General features: G+C 42.0%; 1 protein-coding gene across 17 annotated transcripts in view; it reads right to left on the reverse strand.

The window, feature by feature from the left end:
- The window catches only part of C8H4orf51 (chromosome 8 C4orf51 homolog), a 71,896-nt gene extending 54,936 nt beyond the window's left edge, over positions 1–16,960 (reverse strand). For 8 of the 17 annotated variants that reach the window (XM_089302428.1, XM_089302421.1, XM_089302422.1 and 5 more), the window contains exon 1: positions 6,000–14,716. In XM_089302428.1, coding sequence (XP_089158554.1) covers positions 6,000–6,232 — 233 coding nt within the window. In that variant the 5' untranslated portion in view covers positions 6,233–14,716. Of the gene's footprint in view, positions 1–5,999; positions 14,717–15,854; positions 15,927–16,635 lie in introns of those variants that run through there. The other 9 variants (XM_089302420.1, XM_089302412.1, XM_089302414.1 and 6 more) reach the window with 3 other exon arrangements.
- Between the last annotated feature and the right edge of the window lie 357 nt (positions 16,961–17,317).

Below are 17,317 nucleotides of genomic sequence, written 5' to 3' on the forward strand. Positions count from 1 at the left end.
GAGAGAGAGGCAGAGACAGAGATAGCAAAAGGTCTTCCATCTGCTGGTTCACTCTTCAAATGGCTACAACGGCCAGGCCTCAGCCAGGCCAAAGCCTAGAGCCAGGAACTTCTGGGTCTCCCATATGGGTGCAAGAGCCCAAGGAATTGGGCCATCCTCTGCTACTTTTCCAGATGCATTAACAGAGAGCTGAATCAGAAATAGAGCAGCCAGGACTCAGACTGGTGCCCATATGGAATCCTGGTGCCACAGATGGTGGCTTTATCCATTACACCACAGTGCTGGTCTGTTTTAGCAATTTTTTATTTCTTGGTACTGTAAAATATTCCAGGTTCTTCTGGTATATTTCCTGCCCCAGTCTTAGGATTGGCCATAACTCCAAGGAACCCATGGGAAACAACTTTCTCAGCCACTGTGCAGTGCCTAAGAACAATTCCCTAACCCCTTTAAGTCTTGCAAAATCAACTCATTTCCTAAGTTCCTCAGATCAGCACTTATTTCTGCACCCCTTCAGTGAGGTTTCATATTTGTAGTATATTTAGATTTCCTTGTCTTACAATTCTATCCTGGGATCTCCACGATTCCTAAATAATTATTTTAAAATTGCATATATTAAGGTGTCTTCTTTGTGCTGTAAAGTAGTGTGGGTTTTATTTTTTAAAGATTTATTTATTTATTTGAAAGGCAGAGTTACAGAGACAGATGGAGAGAAAGAGACCTTCCATCTGCTGGTTCACTCCCCAAGTGGCCAGAACGGCCACGGCTGGGCCAGGCTGAAACCAGGAGCCCAGAACGCCATCAAGTTCTCACACATGGGTGGCAGGGGCTCAAGTACTTGGAGCATCTTCTGCTGCCCTCCCAGGTGCAGTCAGAGGGAGCTGGATCAGAAGTGGAACAGCCAAGACTCAAACTGAATTTCATATGGGATGCTGGCATTTCAGGCAGTGGCTTAACTCACTTTGCCACAACATGGGCTCCTAATATGGCTTTTGACAACTACTTAATGTCCTATATTCACATATATAATGTCTAATTTTATTACAGTATAATACAAAATAATCTCTTGTCCTAAAGCAATCACTGTGCTTCTCCTGCTCAATTCTCCCTTATACCTTGGAAACCACTGATCTATTTCCTTGCTTAGTTTTGCTTTTCTGGAATGTCCTATAAGTGGAATCATGGAGTTTCTTTCACTTCGGAATAAAGACCTAACCCTTATCCGTGTCTTCTCATGGCTTGAGATCTCTTTCCTTTTTATCACTGAATTAATATTCCATTGTGTGGTTTACCACGGTTTATTTATTCATTTCCCTGTTGAGAAACACATCTTGGTTTCCTCCAATTTATGGCAATCATGAACAAAGCTGAGAAAAATATTCAAATGTAGGTTTTTATGTGGATATGAATTTTCCAGACAGTCAGGTAAATACCTAGGAGCATGATTTCTGGAGCATAAGGTCAGACTGTGTTGAGTTTTGCGGGACATTACCACCTTTTGTTTTCTTTTTTTTAAGTTGTTTTTTTTTTTTTTGACAGGTAGAGTTGTAGACAGTGAGAGAGACAGACAGAGAGAAAGGTCTTCCTTCCGTTCGTTCACTCCCCAAATGGCCGCCACAGCCAGCGCTGCCAGGAGCCAGGTGCTTCCTCCTAGTCTTCCACTCGGATGCAGGAGCCCAAGCACTTGGACCATCCTACACTGCACTCCCGGGCCACAGCAGAGAGCTGGACTGGAAGAGGAGCAACCTGGACTAGAACCCGGTGCCCATATGGGATAATGGCACCGCAGGCGGAAGATTAGTCAAGTGAGCCAGGGCGCTGGCGCTGGCGCTGGCCCCCAACCCTTCGTTTTCACAAAGCCCTTTTTCTTGCCTTCACAGGCAAGTGGTTTATGTTTTCCTGGTTATTGTTCCCTCGCCAGGCTATAAGCTCCCTGAAAACAGCAATCATACAGGTTTTGATTCCTGATGTGGCGCCTGCATTTTGGCTAAGACCTCATACGTAGTAAAACTTAACAAATATTTAGTGAATAAATGAATAAATAAAACATCAAGCTTTAAAAATTCATACTTGAATCATATGCTCACCTTAAGACTTCCAGAATGCAAGTCTTCCATTATCTTAACCTTGGCAGAAAACTTAGATTGATACTGATATTTCATAATTTTTTTTTTTAAAGATTTACTTATTTGAAATGTAGAGCTACACAGAGGCAGAGAGAGAGAGAGAGGGAGAGAGAGAGAGAGAGAGGGAGAGAGAGTGTCTTCTATCCACTGGCTCAATCCCAATGGCCACAATGGCTGGAGCTGGGACAATCCAAAGCCAGGCTCCTGGAGCTTCCTCCAGGTCCCCCACATAGGTGCAGGGGCCTACAGACCTGTGTCACCTTCTATGGCTTTCCCAGGCCATAGCAGAGAGCTGGATCGGAAGTGGAGTAGCCAGGACTCCAATCAGCACCCATATGGGATGCTGACACTGCAGGCAGGGGCTTCACCCACTACGCCACAGCACCAGCCCCTTATAACTGTTTAAACTTTGATCCATACAAGTCTCCAATCTCTTAAGGAGCGTTCTTTTTGCACATTGAGTTTTATATATTTGCTACTAAAACTGACTCATAACCAAGTGATCGAGACTTCTATCAATTTCTTCTATCTCAAACAATATGGGTTTCACTCAATGTGGTAAAAAAAAAAGGTGAATAAGAAGTATTATTTTCTATTCTTTAACAATTTCATGGCTTAGCACATTTTAAATACCACTCATTTAGTGTTTTATTCCAATAATGTGTCTCAGATTATTCTGATTTCTCAGCAATTTAAAAATGGTTCTCCATGGTCTTAGAAGTTCTAATCAAACAGCCTTTGCTCAGAACTTAAAAAGACATTTTTTCTGGGGCTAAAATTAACCCAGAAAAAAAGACTGAAAACAAGAGCAAACATAGAACAGAATCAGTATTTTCGAACTGAGCTCAGTTTGCCTTTTATCATCATTTATAACCCTTGCTTCTTAGTGAGGAACAGAGGAGCTGAGGGGGTTCCAGCACTCTCTGTAGGTGGCCCTGTATCCCTGACTCCATCCCCCTCCTTACTAAGTCAGCACGCCCAGTGTCAGGCCTCCCCCACTGTGCAGAAGGCACCATAATGAACGTACGTACACTGAGCTCCACGTGGAGATGCCATCAAAATGTTCCCAGAAAACACCACGTGCACTAAACCCCATCCAAACTCCACCCTGTTTGCATATTTGATCAGGGGCCACCCACCCAATAAAGGGGACAGCTAAACTGAGGTCCCTCTGTTCACCTCTGAATGTGACTCTACCGCTTTAAATAAATCCTGCTCCTATTCTTGCACTTTATCTATGTCTCTACTTTGAATTCTTTTTTAAAGAGAATTTAAAATATGCATGTTTATCTGTAATTGACACATACAATTACATTTCTGGGGTACAGTGTGACATTTCAGTGCATGTATACAATGTGTAATGATCAGATTAATTAGTATATCCATCACCTTAAACATTTATCGTTTGTTGAGAACATTCAGAATCCTATTAGCTATTTTGAGACACACAATTAACTGTCTTCAATCAGTGACCTCACAGTGCTGCAGAACACTAGAAATTACTCCACCCCTGCAATGCAAGCCTGTGCCCATCAACCATCTTCCCTCCATTCCCCCCTCCCTCCTCCCACTTCCAGCCTCTGGTAATCACTATTCTACTCCCTACTTCCATGAGACCAAGTTTCCAAGCTTTCACACCTAAGAGGGAACATGCAGTCATTTTCTTTCTGTGCCTGCCTTGTTTTACTTAATTCAACGTCTTCCAGGCCCATCTGTGTTGCTGCAAACAACAGGACTGTATTCTTTTTTATGGCTGAGTATTATTCCATCGTGCGTATGTAACCACACGCTCTTTACCTATTGATCTACCAAAGGAGCACGTATGTTGACTCCATGCTCTGGCTGTTGAGAAGAGTGCTGCAATAAATACAGGAGTACAGGTCTCTCTCTGACATGCTGCTTCCTCTTCCTTCAGATATTTGCCCATAGTGGGATTGCTAGATCGTATGGCAGTTCTGTTTCTAGTTTTTTGAGCAAACTCCGTCTGGTTTTCCAAAAGGACTACAGTAATTTACATTCCCATCAACAGTGTGTGAAAGTTCCCCTTCCCCTGAGTCCTCCCCATTTGTTTCTTTTTTTTTTCTTTTTTTTTTCTTTTTTTTTTTTTTTTTTTTGACAGGCAGAGTTACAGAGAGAGAGAGACAGAGAGAAAGGTCTTCCTTTTCCATTGGTTCAGCCCCCAAATGGCCGCTATGGCCGGCGCGCTGCACCAATCCGAAGCCAGGAGCCAGGTGCTTCCTCCTGGTCTCCTATGCAGGTGTAGGGCCCAAGCACTTGGGCCATCCTCCACTGCCCTCCTGGGCCACAGCAGAGAGCTGGACTGGAAGAGGAGCAACCTGGATAATCTGGAGCCCCAACCGGGACTAGAACCTGGGGTGCTGGCACTGCAGGTGGAGGATTAGCCTAGTGAGCTGCGGCGCTGGCCACCATTTGTTTTTTTCTACTTTGAATTCTTAAGCGGAGGCAGAACCTGAAATAAACACAGCTGGGGAACCTATACCCCATAGCAACAGGGCACCCTGGTTGAAATAATTCATGTAATTGAATTATTTAAAAAAACTGTGAATAGGAAACAAATTCTAAATTCTGTACATTTTACCAGAGGTAATATTTCCGCATTTTTTAGGGTTATTAAGTATCTTTCTTGTTCTACTCTGGTGAATAGGTCTGTTTGGATTCCAGCTTTCAAACACTGTCTTTATTCAAACAGGCCCCCAGTAGGGCTGGAAGACCCCCTATCTAGTCCAGAGTTGCCTTGAATATCACAGAATTAGCAAAGGGACTGCCAAAGCTAATTGAAGCGTCAACGTACTTGAAAGCTATTAAAAATGCAGAGGCTATAGTTTGCGAGAATAAACCAGACAAGGTGCCCGACTGGAGAGTACTTCTGAGATACATCAGCTTTAATTAAGCACTTTGCCGATCTGGAAAGAATGGCAAGGCAATACCGTATTTATTGGAGTAGTACATGCGTTAGTCCTCACATCTGAAGTTAGAGCCAGTAATCCAACTGATTTTCAAATAGGTTTCTAGAATTCAAATTAATTATTAATTTATATGGAGGACAGGTTTCAACACATCCACATATTTCTTCATATTCCCACTTACAATTCTGTCTCAGACCCAAGGAGCCACTTGCGCTGTCCTGATGGTGTGTGGGGTTAATGCTTCCTGGCCACTGTGTACACTTTCCTCCCCACATCGCACTCTACTAGTCCCCACTTCACCTGCTTCCCAAGCCAGCCCAGAGGAAACCTGTTCTGAGATCCCCCCAGAATGACAGTATTCCGCCTCTGCCAGACACTGGTACCATCTCCCTCCTTGATTTCTACAGTCACAGTGACTGCATCACCCTGAAATTATTATTATTTTTTTTTTACTGTGAACTCAGGAGAGGGTCTGGCTTCCAGTAAGCACTCAGTAAATATCTGTTGGGCCCTCAACACTTGCAAGCACCGCCAATCACAGGTGGGGAAGAGTTTCACTGATTTTCTCCCTGCTCAAAGGGAGCTTTTTGTCAGCTCCTGAAAGTGAGAAAACTGTACAAGAACCCAAATGCAATTCTCAAGAACCCCTCTTTGCTGGGAAGACCTTTGTACTGAAGAGAAAGTACAAGCTATCCGCCATTTAGTCAAACAGTCATGTCTACAGCCTTGCCGAGGAGGGGAGTTACATGTATGAGTAGCAGTCCCAAGTAGAGAAGAGAATCATAATTTCAGCTGCTGACATTAAAATCTTCTTCCCACGGACATTTATACATGAAAATAGTGCGAAGATCTATGGTTTCTCTCAAGGTCGACAATACCCTCGTCCTTCTAACTGCACTCTTTCCGTTTGTAGTGACATATCCAGGTGCAAAACACAAAGAAATCTTACTGTTTGCACTCAGGCCCATTCTGTAGTGCTCTGAAAGAAAACCGGCTGCACGTGGACTTTTCCAGATGTTTCTCCCGGTAGCTGCCTGTGTACGTTGTCACAGAGGAGTCTGACCATCGAGTCTCATCCTGCCAAGATGCCCCGGCCCCGTGTCGGATCATATTGAACTCCTGAGAGGAAAGAGGGCTAAAGGGCAGAAGAATTTGTGGAGTCAAGTAGAAGAAATGTGACATGGCTATGGATAGCCTGCTCTGACTGACAACTTTTCAAGGCCTCTGCATAATGAGGAATTAATTTCCTGCTAGCAGCAGGAAGTAATTGACTGGGCTCACCCAACTTCCTAACTCCCACAGTTCAGAGTGCAGAAGCTTAACTGTCTTAGATATGGTTGCCAAGCAACGGAACACTAAATTCCAAATGCTGCTGTCATCCCCCCAACGCCCACCCAACTTTTAGCTCACAAATATGTACCGTGTTTAACTATCTGACCTTTGCTCTGAGAATTATCCTGCTTTGTAATTTTGGTGAGCAGGTGGCAAAATCATTTATGTATCACTGTTATCACAAATGAAGCAGTGAATCCTAAAGACGGTGTTTGAAAAAGTGGGAATAAGAAGAGGAGAGTTGCCACCAATGTCCTAGGTTCCAAGAGTCTAGAAGAGAACGTGACCTACTTGTGATGTCAACAATAGCAGGTGACTCAATAGCTTCTCACATGTTATGGGGCAATGGTGCGCTCGGGCTGGCTGACACTCAGTCACCCTGCTGGCTGTTAAACATAAGCAGATCCAGGGCCCAACCTCATAGATTCTGATTTAATCGGTCTGGAGGAGGGCCCAGGCTTTGGTATTTTTTTAAAACCTTAATCTTGGAGGATTCTAAAGAGCAGCCAGGGTTCAGATCAATGTCATGGAAATGCTATGTGGAGCCTTTTTTTATGCCAGGAAGTCATGGCATTCAAACTTCTATTCACATGATTCCCCCATTCTTCACTAATAATTACTCCAAATCTGGTTAATGTGTTTGCCCAATCTTACTTCTCCAGATGGACAAACAATTCACAGACAAATCAAAATGAAATCATTCTTTCAATGCTCATTGCTTCTTTCGACACCTCTCAGAGCAGGAGTTCTCAACCTTCAGTGCCCTCTCAAGTAACCTGTGAATTCTTTGTAAACACAGATGTTCCCCCCGCAAACCCCGCCCCAGCCCTCAGAAGGCTGGATCACAACTCCGCACATGGATTCATTCTCAGTATGGAGAAAAAGACTCTCCCTAGGTGATTTAATCAGGCCTGATGGATCCACATTAAACATACAGATCCCTCAGCCCCAACTAGAGACTGTGGGTCCCAGGCAAAGCTTGGGAATCTGCATTTTTATGTGATTAGGTGGTTCTGATGCAACTGATCTTTGATTACAAGGGGGTACTGCTCCAGGGGTTAAAGTCTTATAAAGTGAGGTTGACACACGACATGCTGTGTTTGAGACTAATGCTATTTGCAATTACTTATCTGTGTTTCTACATTAGGGGTTTCTGTCCTGCAAATGGTGGGATCTGAAACACAAGCACCTTTGCCTCAGGAAAAGGATCAGGCTGATGTTTGCAGACTCAGTTGCTTTTCCTTGTGGAGCTGAAGGTTTCCTGGAAAAATCCAGATGAGTTTTTTTTTTTTTTTAATATGGAAAAAAAGAATGAAGGAGGCCCGTGCCGCGGCTCAGTAGGCTAATCCTCTGCCTTGCGGCGCCGGCACACTGGGTTCTAGTCCCAGTCAGGGTGCCGGATTCTGTCCCGGTTGCCCCCCTTCCAGGCCAGCTCTCTGCTGTGGCCAGGGAGTGCAGTGGAGGATGGCCCAAGTGCTTGGGCCCTGCACCCCATGGGAGACCAGGAGAAGTACCTGGCTCCTGCCATCGGATCAGCGCGGTGCGCTGGCCGAAGCGCGCTGGCCGCTGTGGCCATTGGAGGGTGAACCAACGGCAAAGGAAGACCTTTCTCTCTGTCTCTCTCTCTCACTGTCCACTCTGCCTGTCAAAAAAAAAAAACAAAAAAAAAAGAATGAAGGAGGAGAAAGAAAGGTAGCTTGCCTAACTCCTCAGTCCACCCCACGTCAGGCACTAGTTGCTGATACTCGCATGCTCTCACCTTTATCCATTCTCGCAAAAATGGTGGTTTTACTTAACGAAAACTCAGCTGTTGTATTACTTAGCTTTTCATTCCTACAACAAAATGCCAGGGAAAACTGACTCTACAAAGGGAAAATGTTTAGGTCAGTTTTGCAGGTTCCAGTCCAAAACTGAGTGGCTGCACTGGCTTGGCCTCTCTGATGAGGGCAGTGGTCATGGCAGAGTGAGTGGGAAAGAGGGCCATGTGGTGTGACAGGAAGCAGAGAGCGCCTTCCTCAGCGAGTCTCTCCTAAACTCACAAGGGCAAAAAGGGCAAGTGAAGGCTACTTTGTGAGGACACTCTGCTAGCGACCTAAGGCCCTCCCACTAGGCTCCACCTCCTATAGGTTCCACCACCTCCCTACAGTGCTGTCCTGGGAGGTGGTGGGACTTTGGGGAGACATTCAAACTAATATCCCAACTATAGCAGAGTTTGTATTGTTTTGAGAAAAGAAAATAAATAGAATTATGAAAGATTATTTTTAGATAATATTTTAAAATTTTCTTCGCAAACTACGTGACAGTGGATAAACAAATAACGTATAAAATAAGGTCTTTCAAAAGAAATCACGGGTTGCCTGGCATTGTGGTGCAGGGAGCTAAGCAGCCTCCTATGATGCTGGCATCCAACATCAGCGCTGCAGTCCTGGCTGCTCTGCTTCCCACCCAGCTTCCCGCGAATGCACATCCTGAGAGGTAGTCCAGCTCACTGAGCCCCTGCCCCCAGAGAGTTCATGGCTGTGGCTTCAGCCTGGTCCAGTCCCGGCTGTTGTGGTCATTTGGGGAGTGAACCAGTGGATGGAAGACCTATTTCTGTCTATCTCTTTCCTCTCTGTCACTCTGCCTTTCAAACAAAAGATCTTTTAAAAATGAATTATGGGTGCTAGTGCTGTGGCACAGTGGGTAAAGCCGCCACCTGCAGTGCCGGCATCCCACATGGGGGCCAGTTCCAGTCCTGGTGCTCTTCTTCTGATCCAGCTCTCTGCTATGGCCTGGGAAAACGGGAGAAGATGGCCCAAGTCCCTGGGCTCCTATACCCAGGTGGTAGACCTGGAAGAAGCTCCTGGCTCCTGGCTTCGGATCAGCGCAGCTCCAGCCTTTGTGGCCATTTGGGGAGTAAACCAGAGGATAAAAGACCTCTCTCTTTCCCTCTCCCCCTCTCTCTGCCTATGCCTCTCTATAACTCTACTTGTCAAATAAATAAATAAGTCCTTAAAAAATAAATAATCAAGTCTGCCTCTTATAGAAAAAAAAAGAATTATGCTATAAGCATACTATATTAATACTTTCCTATAATTTATAACATTTTTACTTTTTTCTCTCAGAATCAATAATTATATCATTTTAACAACTATAACCTTAAGAACCGACATAGTAAAACTTAATTTAAGTGACAGTATCTACCATTGGGTTCAAATGGAATTATGGCTTAGTTCAGCAGTCTAACTGAAGTTGAACAAATTTCTTAAAAATAAGTTATACTTCAAATTAGAGAATGGGAGTAACTAACTGAATTTATTAAGTGTTTTAGAATTCTAAAAACCCTCATACTCACTCTTTGTCATTACATTTTATCAGATACCTCACTTCTCATGAACACTGAAACTCAGTACTGACTTGTATGGTCTTGTTCCAGCTTGCACAGTCTGTCATAAAACATCATTTTGTAAATGAAATCATAGCAGGCTGTGTTGTTCCAATATTTTAAATATTTAAAAGAAAAAAAAAAAAAAACAAGCGCACCATGAGAGTGAACCTGAATTGTGAGAATTGTGAGAGGGACAGAGTGAAAATACCTTACTAAGTGACCTCATCCCCAATAAACCCAGCAGGGAGTATGATACGAAGGGCCTCTGGTGGACCAGGCCTTAACCAAGCTTCTCTCTCAAAGAAAACTGATTATTCTAAACAGGCGCTAATAAGTATTCATTAAAAGGGTTTCATAGTAGTTAGTTTAGAACATGTTGCGATAAACATGTTTCTTTGCTGCAGGGCTTCTCAGAGCCTTTATTATTTCAATATGTATTGTGCATCTTTCAAAGGGGCCTACATTGTATAGTATTTCCTAAATGTATTTGACCGTAAACCTTCTTTCATGGAGAACGTATCTGGGGATTAGTATTTTACAGAACAGTCCAGGAACTGGGCAGATTAGAGGATTCCTGAGATAGTGGCTAGCCTGAAGTCTGTTAAACTTAATAGACCCCAACTCAGTCTCCAGCTTAAAGCACTGACAGTCTACAAGGAGGGTGGATCAAGTACTGTTGTGCTTAAAAGTTGAGAGAGAACATTAAACAGTCAAGTTCACATATATGCTTTTCATACGTGCTAAACCCATGTAACTATGGCCCACATCCTGCGTTTCAGAAGCCTCTTCTGTCACTTTCCAGTCAAAACAGCACACATGCATCCACACGCATGTGCACACACACATTCATGTGTGCAGACATTTGCCCATGTGTCCCCATGCATACACATCAGTAAGTACTGTTTCAATGTTTGTCACCATAGGTATCATCACAGACAAGACCTGTCAGGCTATATTCCATGGAGGTGGATGAAACCCAAGGAGAAAACAGGTAATATAAAGACCAGAGAAGGCAGAATTCCCTTGAGAAAAAAAGACTCTGTAAGAAGCTGAAGCCTCCATCTCAGCCTGAATCCGTCTCCTCCGCCTAAGGCGCCAAATTTGGATATTTGAGCATGTGTGGCTAACATCTGAATGAGTACACACAATATGTTATAACTCCAAGTTGTTTGAATCTGTCACTACTATTATGATAATATTAATTATTAGTCCCAGATGGAATAATTTCTTCATGTTTATCAGCTGTGTGATTTAGAAATGTTTAGTAGCCTATCAAAAACTGCATGGTTTAGGTGGTCTGAAAGTCCCAAAAGCAAGGAACTGGTTGCAACAGGGTTAAATGGAACTAAAACAAGGGTAAAGCACAAAAGAACAGGAAAAGGAAATTGATAAAATCTTTGATTTCCTGACACTTATTTTTGGTTATGTTTACTATTTGAAAGTTGAAACTGACTGCAAACTGTGTATATATTAGTGATCCCAATATATACTGCATATCTATATTTAGGGGAAGAAAGATTGGAAGGTTATATACAAAATGTTAGAGCTAAGTTGGAAGATACATGTGATTTTTATATTCTAGATCCCTTTTATTCACTTATTTTTATAGTAAGAACATGTAAATTTTTTACAGTAAGAATTTATAAGCTGTCAAAATGTTATTTTACAAAAACTAACATAAACTGAAGACATCCACATATCATCAATCACTCAAAGCTCACAAAGAATATCTAAAGAGCTTAGGCAAGAAGAAACAAACAAAAAGCCCTCTAAGGCAGAGTATGGAACCAATTTGAACTAATACAATACTTATATGAATTTCTCTCTCTTTAGTTCTGAAATAAGAGGAAGGGAAAAAAAAACCCCTTTTGAGTATGTGTGGTAAATGGGGAAGGGGCAATACAGATATGAGACGAAGAGCTACGAATCTGCCAAGGAAACGTTCAAAGTATACACGAGGTCTTCAAAAAGTTCATGGACAAGGTATATTACCAAAACAAAACCATGCGTGGAATCTAAGATTTTTTGCACGAAAGTAAATTTTAATTCTATCTTCTGTGAACTTTATTAAGCACTCTCCTCTGTGTGGATCTCAAAGTAAGGAAACTTGAATCCACAGGTGTTCTTTTATAAGGAAACCCCTTCTCTATTCATAGATATCTACAATGAGATACTCCACAAATTGCATCCCATACCCTCAAACAAATAAACAAAAGGCTCATAACAACCAAGACTAAAACACAGTGCATGTTAACAGTCTGTCATACCTCCATAACCAGGCATAGCCAGGGTTTAGTTACAGCTGATTTCTTCACCCCAGGAGAGGCTGGAGCAGAGTTGGCCACCTTACCTATCCTATGAAAGTTAGTCCTTGCTGTACAATTCTGCCTGGACAATGATATCCATTTTACGTGACATGTTACTGGTATGATCAAAAGTCATTTAAAAGGAACCATACATTATTACCAACACAATATTAACATGCAAAACCTTCACAGCCCCAGAAATTATCTAAGTTCAGAGGAGAGACTCTAGGGAGCTGTCACCATGGCATACTTCTTAACTGGGGCCCTAGAACAACAGTTGTTAGAAAGAAACTCATCAGAGCCAACGCTGTGGCTCAGCAGGCTAAGTTGCTACCTGCAACTCTGTTCAAGTCCTGGCTCCTTCACATCTAATCCAGCTCCCTGTTAATGCATCTGGGAAAGCAGCAGAAGACGGTCCAGCTACCTGGGACCCTGCACCATGTGAGAGACCTGAATGGAGTGCTGGGCTCTTGGCTTCTGCTTGGCCCAAGCCCAGCCATTGCAGCCAATTGGGGAGTGAACCAGCAGATAGAAGACCTCTTTCTCTCTGCCTCTGCCTCTCTGTAACTCTGCCTTTCAAATAAGTAACATATTTTTATATAATAATATATATTTATATAATATTTATATATGTGTGTATATATACACATAAATATATAATATATATTATATATAATACATATATAATATATAATACACATATAATATTATATATGATATATATCATATATCATATATATACACACATATATATACACACACGCACATATATGTGTGTGTGTGTGTGTTTATATATATATATATATACACACACATATAAAGAACTTCCAGGGCATGCTGCCAGTGATTTAGGGGCCTCCCACCATGCCCACCTCCTATATACCATGATTGGATTAAGCTCCCACCCTTTCAATGCTATGAACTTACAACCTTGGGGTTTAAACATTTGCAAGCATTTGGGAGCTGCCTGGGACATGTTCAAACCCTGGCAATAGTGAAGCATCTTCTGTTCCTATTTTAAGACACACTATACACACCTAGCAAATTATTAAGGCTGAACTTAAAACTTCTTGTTTTGAGCTAAAAATTCAAATTGTCAGATACCATATGATAGGGTTTGATGCTGGGGAAGCCTAACACATGATCAAGAAGTTGACTCTAACTGGAGTGAATTCTTACCTTTCCCTACTTTTTAGTGGGTATTAGGCATTATCTCTGCAAGACAGAATAGCCTGGAGTGGCCTTATACTTCATAATGGCTTTTGTTTGCGGCTTATTGTTTTAGAATGCTTCTATAATTTCCTGAATCCCTCCTATAGGAACCTAAGCTCCAGGACCTGTAAAATTCAGGTCCTTTAGGATATTCAAAGCCCAATACTGATCAGTACCAAGGTATGGTATAAAATGTGGAGTATCAAAAGCAGCAAGGGGGCAGGTGTTTGGCTAGCAGTTAAGCCACTGCTTAGGATGCCTGACTCTCACATCTGACTGCCTTGCTTCAAGTTTGGCCTCCATTTCGAATTCCAGCTTCCTGCTAATGTGCACCCTGGGAGGAAGCAGGTGACAGCTCAAGTACTTGGGTCCCTGTCATCCACCTGAAAGACCCAGATTGACTTCCAGGCTCCTGGCTTTGGCCTGGCCTATCCCTGACTATTGCAGGCATTTGGGAAGTATACTAGAAGATGAAAGATAGCTCAGTCTTTCTCCCCTCAAATGAAAACAAATATTCACAAAAAGAAAAGAAAATCCTATCAAGTGCTACACCATGTTATGATAAGCCTCCGGCAACTCTTCAGAACAACCACTTTAGATGTTACAACTGGTTCACAGCTCCAGTGGCTTCTGCTCCAGGTGAACAGATTTTTGGCTCTCTGAACACACCTGTCTCTACATTCCGAGGCAGTTGCCTCTACATGGATCCAAGAAGTCACTGATTTTATTGGATTTTTCACTGATTCTTCTTGTTGAAAGGATGGGAGTGGTGATTTCATGTTCTCTACAGGTCATGGGTTAAAAGGGAAGTCTTTTTTTTAAAGAAATTATTTATTTATTTGAAAGGCAGAGTTAGAGAGAGAGAGAGGGAGGGAGGGAGAGAGAATGAATCATCCATCCACTTATTTACTCCCCAAATAGCCACAGTGACCAGAGCTGTGCCAGGCAGAAGCCAATAGCTTCTTCCAGGTCTTCCACATAGGTGTAGGGGTCCAGGCAATTGGGCCATCTTCTGCTGCATTAGCAGGGAGCTGGATGGGAAGTGGAGCAGCCAGGACCTGAACCAGTGCCCATATGGGCCGCCAGCAATGCAGGCCATGGCTTTAATCGCTGTTTCACAGCACCAGCCCCAAAAGGGAAGTCTTTATTGCCTCCATTCTTGAAGGCTGAACTTTGATTCCTGTCTTGATTTCCATGAGATTCTCCAAACTTAAAATAAATCTATTTACTCTTGAGGTGTCTTGAGCAGGTCAACTATACAATCCAAAGACCACATCTAAAATGTATTGCCTAGAGTGTCAATTGTTTTTTGTTGTTGTTGTTTTTAATTTAAAATTTTAATATTTAATTAATACTGATTTTAATCTTTTCTAAAAGTAACTTCTATTTTTTTTAACTTTTATTTAATGAATATAAATTTCCAAAGTACAGCTTATGGAGTACAATGGCTTCCCCCTCACCATAACTTCCCTCCCACCCGCAACCCTCCCCTTTCCCTCTCCCTCCCCCCTTCCATTCACATCAAGATTCATTTTCAATTCTCTTTATATACAGAAGATCAGTTTAGCATATATTAAGTAAAGATTTCAACAGTTTGCACCCACATAGAAACACAAAGTGAAAAATACTGTTTGAGTACTAGTTATAGCATTAAATCACATTGTACAGCACATTAAGGACCGAGACCCTACATGAGGAGTAAGTGCACAGTGACTCCTGTTGTTGACTTAACAAATTGACACTCTTGTTTATGGCATCAGTAATCACCCTAGGCTCTTGTCATGAGTTGCCAAGGCTATGGAAGCCTTTTGAGTTCACCAACTCTGATCATATTTAGACAGGGTCGTATTCAAAGTGGAAGTTCTCTCCTCCCTTCAGAGAAAGGTACCTCCTTCTTTGATGACCTGTTCTTTTCACTGGGATCTCACTCACGGAGATCTTTCATTTATTTTTATTTATTTATTTATTTATTTTTGCCAGAGTGTTTTGGCTTTCCATGCCTGTAATACTCTCATGGGCTTTTCAGCCAGATCTGCCTACCTTAAGGGCTGATTCTGAGGCTAGAGTGCTGTTTAGGACATCTGCCATTTTATGGGTCTGCTGTGTATCATTGTTAAATCAACAACAGGAGTCACTGTGCACCTGCTCCCTATGTAGGACCTCTGTCCTTAATGAGTTGTACTATGAGAATTAATGGAAAAACTAGTCTTCAAAAAGTACTTTATACTTTATATGTCTATGTGGGTGCAAAATGTTGAAATCTTTATTTAGTATAGAGTTGATCTTTTGTATATAAAGATAATTAAAAATCAATCTTAATGAAGAAGGGGATGGGAGAAGTAGGAAGTGGGATGGGAGTGGGGGTGGGAGAGTGGGTACAGGGGGAAGAACCACTGTACTCCAAAAACTGTACCTATGGAATTTATATTTATTAAATAAAAGTCTTCAAAAAAATCTTTAAAAAATAAAATAAAATTTATTGCCTGCCAAGAGTCACATCTTCAACTGCATAAACAGAGTCAGAGTAGTTAGGCTAAAAGAACTCTAGAATCTTCTATTAATCAGTTACACATAGAGAAAAGAATACCTTACAATACCATGCTGTTTATCCATTCCTCCTTAGGGTACTGATTCTCTCTTGTTTCCAGATGCATCTTCACTATAAGGAAGGGCAAATGTAATTTAGTAGAGGAAACAAAGAACAATAGTCTACTTGTAAAATTTGATCAGAGGACATTTCCAATAAAATAAGTGACATTGTCACATAAGTTCAAATATGACAATTGACTATATGAACTTCATTTGTATTTCAGTGGTATACTGCCAGTAACTAAACCCCTTCATGAAGATCACATCTTGTTTATTTATATTAGAGAGAGAGAGAGAAAGAGAGAGAGACAGACAGACACAGCCCTTATCTGCTAGGTCACTTCCCAAATCCTTGCAACAGCCAGGATTGGGTTGAGTTGAAGCTAGGAGCTTAGGAACTCAATTCGGGTCTCCTGTATGTGTGGCAAACAAACCTAACTGCTTGATATCACCGTTGTTTCCCAGGATTTACATAGGCAGGAAGCTGGAACTGGGAGCCAGAGATGGGACTCAAATCCAGGCCTTCTGATACAGAATGTGGGTAATTAACCAGAATCTTTACCACTGGGCCAAATGCCTACCTCAGTCACAACTTTTAATATATCAGTAACACTTACCTATATCACCTTACCCAAAAACAGATAAAGCACTGTTCTAGATATATAGTCTACCTGGCATCTTTCTTTATTCTGTGATTATCAGCCCATTATTTTGGGGACCTGGTCTTCCAGGTGTTTCCAATCACAGGACCCCACACCCCGGCCACAGAAATTTATAACCTCTGAGGCAGGCCAGTCCGAGTGGTTCCTCAAGACTTCCAGGTTTGAGTCTATGGTACAGGGGGTGTCGTCCCTCTGGACTTTAGAGCTGCTGGCTGTCACATTTCCAGCCACATGGAGAAAACTGGAGAATGAAATCAATACACAGAGAACAGGCAAGAGGACAAGGAGAATTCTATTATCACTCTTCTATGGAGCTTGCTACACCCTTACCTTTCTCCCTGGAGGATTACATGAGTCACTGCATTCTTTTTTGGCCAACAGATTTCTGTCATTTCTAGCTAAGAATCTTGGGTAAAACAGAGGTTGGTATTAGAGTTTTTTGGTTTGTTTTCAACATCTAAAGTATTATCTGTAAACACAGGCAGAAAAGTCCACTGGAAGAAATACCTTGAGGCACCATTTTCCAAAAGAGCAAAGTCTAGGACATCAGGTTAAAGAAGAAAGGCCTTAAGGTTAAACACTGAGGGAGATCTTACCATATGAATTATGTACAAAAGCCTCATCCACTCTATACCGCAAAGGTAACTACAAACTAAGTATCTCTCACTGAACTATATTATAGAAAGAATGACATAAAGATCATTGAGTGCTCTGAGCAATTTGGATTCTTTGAATCTAGCGTGTATGATACATGACACTTAAGGACCGTGAGTTCCATCTTTCATATCCTTGATGCTCC

Source organism: Oryctolagus cuniculus, chromosome 8, assembly GCF_051225735.1.
Source record: "Oryctolagus cuniculus isolate XC-2025 breed Fujian yellow rabbit chromosome 8, ASM5122573v1, whole genome shotgun sequence".
NCBI classification, from domain to species: Eukaryota; Metazoa; Chordata; class Mammalia; order Lagomorpha; family Leporidae; genus Oryctolagus; species Oryctolagus cuniculus.